The sequence below is a fragment of the Neopelma chrysocephalum genome, unplaced genomic scaffold (genome assembly GCF_003984885.1).
Source record: "Neopelma chrysocephalum unplaced genomic scaffold, ASM398488v2 Primary Assembly neopelma1_232, whole genome shotgun sequence".
NCBI classification, from domain to species: domain Eukaryota; kingdom Metazoa; phylum Chordata; class Aves; order Passeriformes; family Pipridae; genus Neopelma; species Neopelma chrysocephalum.
The window spans coordinates 381,622-392,325 of record NW_020897894.1 but is presented as its reverse complement, the minus strand read 5'-3'; the positions used below and the strand labels follow the sequence as shown (position 1 = coordinate 392,325).

Here is a 10,704-nt window from a genome sequence, read left to right as displayed (position 1 = left end):
TTATCGTTGCCAGGATAAACTTTCCCTGTCCTCCAAAGGAATCCTGGAGCCGTGTGGGCACAAGCTGTGCTGCCACTCAGTGGCAACACACGGGAGGGTTCCCCCTTGGCCCGAGGATTTCCAGGCAAGGAGAGGCTTTTCCTTGCTTATTTTTAATCCAGTTCATTTATTTATTCCTTACTTAATAAATATTTATATATTTATTCCAGCTGCTGCAACATCACTGTATATTTATAATGGTCTATTCCAAAACATTGTTGTTTTTATGGTTATAAATTGCTTTTTCTGTGCTAGTACACTGGGTTTATATTCATATATATACATGTATTTTCTATATAGTTATATTTAATATTGGGCTTATATTTATACCTTTCTATTTATATATTTATATTTCTACACTGGTTTATATTTTCCAAAATATTCACATATTCACAGCTATAAATTCAATATATTTCAATTTTTTATAGCCATAAATTTTTATATTTGAAACTATTGACACATCCACAGCTATAAATTCAATATACTTTAAGACACTGGCACATTTATAGCAATAAACATATATAACAGAATATTGACACATATTTATTTATATAAATACATATAAATTTAATATGTTTCAAAACAGTGCACATTTATAGCCACAAATTTTATCTATTTCCAAATATCGACGCGTTTTTAGCCGCAAGTTCCCATTTCCACGTCTAAATCCCCTTTTTTTACCGATTTTTGCCCGTTTGTCCGCGGGCGCCTCTTGGCCACGCCCCTCAGATGTGATCACGCCCCTCAGATGTGACCACGCCTCCCCAGCGAGGCCACGCCCCCGGGGAATCCCTTTCCCATTGCCGGGGTGACGTCACCGCGCGCTCGCGTCACGTCCGGCCGCGCACCCGGAAGTGGCCCCGGGAGGGAGGCCGGTTGCCATGGGGGGGCCCGGGAGGTGACGTGGGGGGGAAAAAACACCGGGAATGGGGGTGGGATTGGGAATAGGGACGGGAATGGGGGTGGAAAAGGGGTTGAGAAGGGAATGGGGGTGGGAAAAGGGTGTGGGAATGGGAATAGGGACGTGAATAGGGGTGGGAATGGAATGGGAACAGGAATGGGGTTGAGAACGGGAATGGGGGTGAGAACGGGAATGGGAATGGGGGTGGGATTGGAATAGGGACGGGAATAGGGGTGGGAAAGGGGGTGGAAACGGGAATGGGAATAGGGGTGGGAAAAGAATTCTTTCCCAGTATCCACCTAACCCTCATCGTGCTCCAGTGCTTTCATCATGTGGCCCCGTTCGGTCCCGTAGATCCCTGAATTCCTTGTCCTGGGGAGCCCCAAACTGGCCCCGCGTGCAGCAGTGCTGGGGAGGGGGGGAGAGGATCCCATCCCAGTCCATCCCATGCCGTGGGATGTGCCCGGTGCCGCGCAGGGAATGACCCCCGCTGTGTCTCTCCCGCGGCGCAGGGCGGAGGCGGCTCCGGGTCCGATGGATGCGCCGTGTCCGTCCGCGCTCACCGGCTGAGCTCCGACCGCGGCTCGGGCCTGCCCTGATCCCAGGATGGGCAGGTGAGAATCCCGCGGGAACTACCATGTCAGACTGGGATGGCTGCAGAGCGAAGGGTGATCAGGAATTCGGGGGTGGGAGTAGGGCAGGACATCGTGAAATCCCGGGGTGGTTTGGGTTGGAAGGGCTTTAAAATCATCCCGTTCCACCCCCTGCCATGGGCAGGGACACCTTCCACTAGCCCAGGTTGGTCCAGCCTGGCCTTGGACACTTCCAGGGATGGGGCAGCCACAGCTTCTCTGGGAATTCCATTCCAGGGCCTCACCACCCTCAGAGCCAGGAATTCCTTCCCAGTATCCCATCTAACCCTGCCCTGTGGCAGTGGGAAGCCATTCCCTGTGTCCTGGTCCTCCTGCCCAGCAAACTCCCAGAGGGGTGGGAAAACAGGATCACAGAATCCTGGGATGCTCTGGGTTGGAAGGGACCTTAAAATCATCCAGTTCCATGGGCAGGGGCACCTCCCACTATCCCAGGTTGTTCCAGCCTGGCCTGGGACACTTCCAGGGATGGGGCAGCCACAGATGCTCTGGGAATTCCATCACCCTTACAGGTGATGTGCTGTGCTTTGTTAACTGAGCCATATATAAACATATAAATATATAAATATGGAAATACATAGAAATATATGGAAATATAGAAATATATAGAAGTATATAGAAATATAGAAATATATGGGAATAGAGAAGTATACAGAAATATATGGAAATATGGAAATATATGGAAATATAGAAATATATAGAAACATACAGAAATACAGAAATATAGACATATATAGAAATATAGATATATATAGAAATATAGATATATATAGAAATATATGGAAATATAGAAATATATGGAAATATAGAAATATATAGAAATATAGATATATATAGAAATATATAGTAAGATGTGGAAATATAGAAATATATAGAAATAAATAATATATAAATAAATAAATATATCGATATAAACCCTGCAATTTCAATTAGCTGTGCTATCCTAAGGACTCTGGGAAAGGCAAACCTCCAGCTCTGCACAGCACCACACTCCATGAAGATGTGTTAGATATAACATTTTATTAGTTAATCAGTCCGGGGTGTTTTCCTACCAATTAACAGAAGCCTGAAGAGTAGGAAAAACCGATGGCAAAAATTGGAAGAGCCGCTGTAGGAATGGAACAGAAGAGCGAAGGCTGAGGGATTAAAGCAAAATTAAAGTCGTAGAAGGGAATTCTGAGAATGTCACCTCGGGAATTAACGGGAATCCCTCTTTGGCATTGCAGGCTGAGCATCTCGTGCCTGCTGCCGGCCTCGTGGCACTTCAGCCTGGCTCCCGTGGGGTGCCCGCGGCTCCCGCACCCGTCCCTGCGGCAGCTGCTGCTGGCGGGGGGCGCGGCCGTGGCGCTGCTCTACTGCTCCCTCCTCCTGCTGCGCTCCCGCTACGGCCGCGCCAGGACCTTCCACAGGTGAGGAACAGCATTCCCGGGGCATTCCCGGGACTCGGAGATCCAAAGGGAGAATGCTCTTTATTGGGGCTGGGGGAATTGTTAGTTTTTTCTTGATTATTTTCATTTTATTCCTCATTATGGCAGTGCATTCGGTTGTTTGAATGTTGTTTCTGTGTTTAAATAGCATTGGAATAAATGTTTAATAAATATTTGGGTGAATGTGTTTGTTATGTGAATAAATAATATATAAATAAAATATTTATAAATGTTGATGTGTAATATATTATATAGAATATATTATGTATAGTATATTATATATTATGTATATGTATGTATATACATATTATGTATATAATACATTATATAGTATGTATAATATATTATATATTGTATATCTATTATGTATATGTATGTATATGCATATTATGTATATAATACATTATATAGTATGTATAATATATTATATATTGTATATCTATTATGTATATGTATGTATATACATATTATGTATATAATATATTATATAGTATGTATAATATATTATATATTATATATCTATTATGTATATGTATGTATATACATAATATACAATAGATAATATGTAATAGATAAAATATATTTTAATGTATAATAAGATACATTTATATATACTATATATTAATATAGTATATAAGTCATGGACACTATATATATTAATATTAATAGTGTGTATTCATAGATAATATATAATAGGTTAAATATATTTAATATATAATATAATACATTAATATTTTTACTGTATATTAATGTAGTATATAAGTAATGATACTATATATATTAATATTAATATTATGCATTAATAGACAATATACAGTACATAATATGTAATAGATATAATATATTTTAATGTATAATAAAGTACATTAATATATACTATATATTAATGTAGTATATAAGTAATGTATACGATATATTTATATATTAACAACATTATGTATTAATACTTAATATATATTAATACATTATGTATTAATATATAATGTTTATAAAATATACCTGGTCTAGTGGAAGGTGTCCCTGCCCATGGAAAGGGTTGGACCAGGATGATCTTGAAGGTCCCTTCCAACCCAAACCATTCCATGATTCCATGTGCTGGTTTAGATGGGATATTGGGAAAGAATTCTTCCCTGTGAGGGTGGGCAGGGGCTGGGCTGGAATTCCCAGAGAAGCTGTGGCTGCCCCATCCCTGGAAGTGTCCAAGGCCAGCTTGGAGTAACCTGGGCTAGTGGGAGGTGTCCCTGCCCATGGCAAGGGGGTGGAATGGGATGATTTTAAGGTCCCTCCCAACCCAAAGCATCCTGGGATCCTCTGAAAACTCTGTGATTATCCTATTTTGAGTCTGATTTTGAGAAGAGCTGAGTTGCCCTGGAGTAATTCCCACTTTTTTCCCAGGTATCTCGCCCGAGTGACGGACACGGAAGCCACGGACACGGCCAACCCCAACCTGAACTATGGGATTGTGGTGGACTGTGGCAGCAGTGGCTCCAGGATCTTTGTGTACTGCTGGCCAAGGCACAACGGGAACCCCCACGACCTGCTGGACATCAAACAGATGAGGGACAAGAATAGGAAACCCGTGGTCATGAAAATCAAGCCAGGTACTGGAAAGAAATTCGGTTTAATGGGATTTTCTACAGAGTTTCCTCTCCTAACTTCTGCTTTTCAACCCCCCCAGTGCCTGGAGGAAGGACAGTTGCAGGTTGTGAGGATGAAACTCCTCCAGATTTCTTTGGGTTTGGTTTGCAGGGGGTTTTGTTGAGCTTTAAGACCTGAAACAGGGCTGGGGGGAGAAGTTTCTGCATGGACAAAACAGCTGCTGGTTCAGTTGTCATTTCACTTTATTCCTTTTTATTGAGGGAATAAACCATTGCCTTCCTGTAAAGCTGTTTGAACAAGTTACATAAATAATAATAGAAAAACATATTATATCTCTATTATTACTCTTTTATTTGTTGTTTAGAGGATGATTAAGGATGAATTTCATTCAGATTTCCTAGAGTCGATTCCCCACATGTGGCTTGGGGTTTTCAGACCGATGCTGAGGTTTGCAGGCTGGGTTATTCATTTCTCTGCCTGTTGGTGTTCAGGATTTCCCAGGGAATGCCCCAAACCTGAGTTGCTTCCCTTCCATGTTTTATTTTCCCCCAGGGATCTCGGAGTTTGCCAGCTCTCCTGACAAGGTCAGTGATTACATCTCACCCCTCCTAAGCTTCGCTGCCGAGCACGTGCCCCGTGCCAAGCACAAGGAGACTCCTCTGTACATCCTGTGCACTGCAGGCATGAGGATCCTGCCCGAGAGGTGGGTGCCTGCCTTATTTTTTTGGGATTTGGAGCTGCAATCCTGGTGGCTCTGGCTGGTTTTGACCCTTCCCAATGGGATTTTGCAGCCAGCAAAAGGCCATCCTCGAAGACTTGCTCACTGATATCCCTGTGCAGTTTGATTTCCTGTTCTCTGACTCACATGCAGAGGTGATTTCAGGCAAGCAGGAAGGTAAGTGAACTTTCCCAAGGTTATCTTTAAAATATTTACTGCTTTCAAGGTAGTTTGGGTGCTTTTTTTTTTCACTTTTTTTGAATTTTGATTTGCTCGGGAGCCCTTTTTCCTCACTAGCAACATATGGAGCGTGGAGCTGCTCAGCCTCTGGGATCTTCTAACATGTCTAAATGTTTTCTGATGAACAGTGAAAATAACTTGGCTGGGTTAGCAGGAATTTAATCCATTTTCCTAGGGAGGGAGGGAGAAAGAAGGAGAAAGCACAACATTCTTGCTGGAAGAAGCTTTGCAGGGTGAAATGATTTCTAAGGGAGAGATGTTGATGTGATCAGCTCTCTGAAGGCTTAAAATCACTTTAAAAGCCAACATGCTTAACTTCTTTTAAAATTAAGGCATCAAAGTATCTTAAATACATTCAGTTAAGATTATTATCATAGCCTTGGAGAGAAGGACTAGTGTAACTTGTCAGGAATTAAAGATTTCTCAGGAAGGTTTTACTTCTAAGTGTTGTATGAAATAAAATGTGAGCAGTAATATGTCTTCACTTATATAGGAAAAAACACCTCTTTGTTTTTAAGTTGATATTCCAGCTATTCCTGTAGTATCCTGATATCTTTCCTTGTACATGTAGGAGTCTATGCATGGATTGGCATCAACTTTGTCCTGGGAAGGTTTGAACACACAGATGATGGTGAGTGTCTGAATTGTGAGGGGGGGATCTGGGAGGGACCTGAGGTCAAGTCCTGTGCTTCAGGGGATGAGTTTTTGGACAGAGACTGGGGACTGGGGTGTTTTCAGACAGATGTTGGTGACTGCTTTTAGACAAATTTTGGTGGCTGGTGTTTTTAGAAAGATGCTGGTGACTTTTCAGGCAGAAGTGACTTTTCAGACAGATGTTGGTGACTGCTTTTAGACAAATTTCAGTGACTGGTGTGGTTTCAGACAGGTGTTGGTGACTGTTTTCAGGCAGATGTGACTTTTCAGCCAGATGTTGGTGACTGTTTCCAGCCAGATGTTTGTCCCTGGGGTGTTCCCAGCCAGATGTTGGGACTGTTTCCAGCCAGCTGTTTGTCCCTGGGGTGTTCCCAGCCAGATATTTGTCCCTGGGGTGTTCCCAGCCAGCTGTTGGTCCCTGGGGTGTTCCCAGCTGGATGTTGATGACTATTTCCAGCCAGATGTTTGTCCCTGGGGTGTTTCCAGCCAGATGTTGGGACTGTTTTCAGCCAGATGTTTGTCCCTGGGGTGTTTTCAGCTGGATATTGGTGACTGTTTCCAGCCAGCTGTTGGTCCCTGAGGTGTTCCCAGCCAGATGTTGGGACTGTTCCCAACCAGCTGTTTGTCCCTGGAGTGTTCCCATCCAGATGTTTGTCCCTGGGCTGTTCCCACCCTGCTCTTGGTCCCTGCCCCACGTGCAGGTGCCGCGTTGCCTCGATTCCCACGTGCCCCTTCCCCGCCCTCCCTCCGAGCATCTCCCCAGCAGCAGCTCCAGCTCTGGGCCCTCCCCAGCTACATCCCTTTGATTTTTCCCTGTTCCCTGCAGAGGAGGAGGCCATGGTGGAGGTGCACATCCCGGGCAGCGAGCACCAGGAGTCCATATTCCGTAAGAGGACTGTGGGTATCCTGGACATGGGCGGAGTGTCCACCCAGATCGCGTACGAAGTCCCTAAAACTGTAAGCTTTGCCTCCTCACAGCAGGTTATTATCTGTGCAACTTTCCTCTTTGCCTTTGGAGTTATTTTAATGCATATTCCTCTTTGTTTTCTTCGTTTTTGAGTCCTCCATCCCATCACATTCCCCAGGCAAGGCCAGAGGCGATGACGGGAGTCCTCCACCAGCTAAGAACTCATTTGTGTTTTGTTCACCCTTCCATTCCCATGATCTGCCACTCATTTTGGAGTTCTGTTCTTTGTGTGTGTGTGCATGTTTAGTTTTAAATCTGTTAGGCAGTAAAAAAACTGGTATTCTGGAGCTCAGGAACCAAAAATATGTGGTGGCTCTTATGTAACAGCTTATATAAGAGTGACTTTGTCCTTCAACTTGTGTTGGGAGAGACTGAATTAACAGGACATGGGGGTGACAGGTTTGTTTAAACATCACCTACACCCTCAGCACAGTTCAGCTCTTGCAGGAAGCAAATTGCTTTGTTACAAGCCTCAAATTGAATATAAATTGCCTCAGCTCCACTGAGTTCTAAGCAATTCCTGAATTTTTAAGGTTGAACCTCCCATTAAATTAATTGAGAGTTAAAAAGTGACAACAGCATAAAAGCCCCGTGTTTTGGCTCTCAGTGCACTGTTGTAATGATCTGTATATTGATTTTTTTTAAGCCTCCCTGTGAAATGATGTGTTTTCGTGGTTCCAGGTTTTAATAACTCCAGACAGGTGGTGTAACAAAGAACTGGGGCTGTTCAATGTTTAGATCCAGAGCAGATTGCCCCAGGCAAAGATGAGCTGGGAATTTGGGTGACTATTGATGGCTCTGCCTGAACATAAACTGCTATAAAATGGGTGTTTTGATCATTAAACCTGTCCTGGAGGGAGACTCACTCCGGGGTGGGAACACTGAGTTTAGTGGCCACAACACACATTTTTTCATGGGAGAAGATACTTCAGGGTCCTTGGGAGCTGTTCCTGGTCTTTGGAGTTCCTTGAGTGTCAGGAGTGCAGTTCTCTACAATTAATATTTTGCTTTCCCTGTGAAGCAGAAGGTGATTTCCTTGGTTTGGTACAAATGAGGGGGGAGATGATCATCCCTGAGGAAAAGTCTGGAAATATTGGGGTTGTGAAGGGTTGTCCAGGGCAGTGGTGGACTCCCAATCCCTGGAAGTGTTAAAAAATCTGTGGATATGGCACCTGGGGACACAGCTTAGTGGTGAACACGGTGGTGGGTTGATGATCTTAAAGGTCTTTTCCCACCTTAATTCCCTGGGATTCTGTGTTGACCTGGGAGAAGCAGAACAGATGAGTGAGGGATGAAGTCGAAAGTTGTCCAAAGAACTCGTTTGAGGTCCTGCTTTTTGTCCTGTTCACCCCTAATCCTGGTGCTTGTGTTGCTGCAGGAGGAAGTGGCCAAGAACCTCCTGGCAGAATTCAACCTGGGCTGTGATGCCCATCAGACCGAGCACGTGTACAGGGTCTACGTGGCCACATTCCTTGGATTTGGAGGGAATGCAGCCCGGCAGAGATATGAGGACAGTCTGTTTGCCAGCACTGTGCTGAAAAACAGGTACCTGGGGGGATTGACCCTGGCAGGGGGTGGCTGCCCCATCCCTGGAAGTGTCCAAGGCCAGCTTGGAGCAACCTGGGCTAGTGGAAGGTGTCCCTGCCCGTGGAAAGGGGTGGACCGGGATGATCTCGAAGGTCCCTTCCAACCCAAACCATTCCATGATTCCATGTGCTGGTTTAGATGGGATATTGAGAAAGAATTCTTCCTCCCTGTGAGGGTGGGGAGGGGCTGGGCTGGAATTCCCAGAGAAGCTGTGGCTGCTCCATCCCTGGAAGTGTCCAAGGCCAGCTTGGAGCAACTGGGCTAGTGGGAGGTGTCCCTGCCCGTGGCAGGAGGTGGCACTGGGTGATTTTCAGGTCCCTTGCAGCCCAAACCATTCCATGATTCCATGTGCTGGTTTACACGGGATATTGGGAAAGAATTCTTCCTCCCTGTGAGGGCGGGGAGGGGCTGGGATGGAATTCCCAGAGAAGCTGTGGCTGCCCCATCCCTGGAAGTGTCCAAGGCCAGCTTGGAGCAACCTGGGCTAGTGGAAGGTGTCCCTGCCCGTGGCAGGAGGTGGCACTGGGTGATTTTCAGGTCCCATGCTGGGCTGAGGGTTCTGGGCTCACCAGTGACACAAAGCTCAATTCCCACTCTGAGGGGGTTTGGTTGGTGCTGTTGGGTCTCAGAGCTCCATCTCTCTGACCTGCTCTTTGTCTTTCCCACAGACTGCTGGGCAGACAGACTGGCCTGAGCTCTGATTCCCCAGTGCTGGATCCCTGCCTGCCCCTGGATGCTCAGGATGAGCTCCAGCAGAACGGGCAGGTCCTGCACCTGCGGGGAACGGGAGATTTCCACCTGTGCCGGGAGCTGCTCCAGCCCTTCATGAACAAGACCAACGAGACCCAGACCTCCCTGAACGGGGTTTACCAGCCTGCTGTGCACTTCCAGAACAGCGAATTCTATGGATTCTCCGAGTTCTACTACTGCACAGAGGATGTGCTGAGGATGGGAGGAGATTACAACGCTGCTAAATTCACTAAAGCTGCCAAGGTAAAATGTGCTGGAGATCATTTCCTGCTTTTTAGTTTTCTTAATTCAAAACATCCACCCTCAAGGAGGATTTTGTTCCAAAAGTCTTGCAGCAAAACTTTTTCCTTCAAAGATCCCAAATCCTTTTTTTTCCCCTGCAACAAACCCTCACAGGGCTCTCAATTCCTCATCCAAGGTTGGATGGGGCTTGGAGCTTCCTGGTCTACTGGAAGGTGTCCCTGGTGGAACTGGATGATTTCAAGGTCCCTTCCAACCCCAAAATCCATTCCAGGATTCCATGGTTGGGTTTTCTTTTAGAAGATTTATTTTAAGGCCCAAGAGTAAAATTCACTTTAGAAGTATTTATGGTATCAAGTTCCAGCAGAACTGCTGATAATGGGAAAATCCATCCTGCTTCCACCCCTTGCTTCTTTTTAGGAATGTCTTAATCATTAAAAAAAAATATCCTTTTCCTCCTGCTTCATACATTCTGTGCCAGTTTTCCAGGTGTTACTCCCAAAGGGATCAATCTGCTGGGAACAGGTAAAACTACAACACAAAGCAGAGGAATAAGACAATTTGCCGAGGCCCTGAAAACAGCTTGTCTGTTTTCCACCTCCAAAGTGCTCAAGTGGTACTGGACATTAATTTAACCCCAAACTCTGAGTTACAAATTCAAAATGTCACAGAAAACACTCATGAAATTTGTGATCTGTGCCAGGGAAGCTGTTCAGGTGTTTCAGAGCATCTCACCCAGTGGCATTTTTACCTCGTGGAGGCAGAAGCACCATTGTAATGTTGATTTTCTTCGCCTTTTTTTGTTTCTCTTGCAGGATTATTGTGCCACTAAGTGGTCTGTCCTCCTGGAGGCAGAAGCACCGTTTAAATGTTGTTTTTTCACCTTTTTTTTGTTTCCCTTGCAGGATTATTGTGCCACTAAGTGGTCTGTC

At 45.0% G+C, this 10,704-nt stretch overlaps 1 protein-coding gene across 5 annotated transcripts in view; it reads left to right on the top strand.

Annotated features, from left to right (window-relative positions):
* Positions 1 to 876: 876 nt before the first annotated feature.
* ENTPD4 (ectonucleoside triphosphate diphosphohydrolase 4) overlaps positions 877 to 10,704 on the top strand; it is an 11,677-nt gene continuing 1,849 nt past the window's right edge. The window contains exons 1-10 of one of the 5 annotated variants that reach the window (XM_027703483.1): positions 877 to 937; positions 1,453 to 1,554; positions 2,817 to 2,999; positions 4,413 to 4,618; positions 5,169 to 5,319; positions 5,408 to 5,511; positions 6,146 to 6,205; positions 7,055 to 7,209; positions 8,574 to 8,740; positions 9,451 to 9,775. In XM_027703483.1, coding sequence (XP_027559284.1) covers positions 1,547 to 1,554; positions 2,817 to 2,999; positions 4,413 to 4,618; positions 5,169 to 5,319; positions 5,408 to 5,511; positions 6,146 to 6,205; positions 7,055 to 7,209; positions 8,574 to 8,740; positions 9,451 to 9,775 — 1,359 coding nt within the window. In that variant the 5' untranslated portion in view covers positions 877 to 937; positions 1,453 to 1,546. Of the gene's footprint in view, positions 938 to 1,423; positions 1,555 to 2,526; positions 2,594 to 2,749; positions 3,000 to 4,412; positions 4,619 to 5,168; positions 5,320 to 5,407; positions 5,512 to 6,145; positions 6,206 to 7,054; positions 7,210 to 8,573; positions 8,741 to 9,450; positions 9,776 to 10,704 lie in introns of those variants that run through there. The other 4 variants (XM_027703485.1, XM_027703484.1, XM_027703482.1 and 1 more) reach the window with 4 other exon arrangements.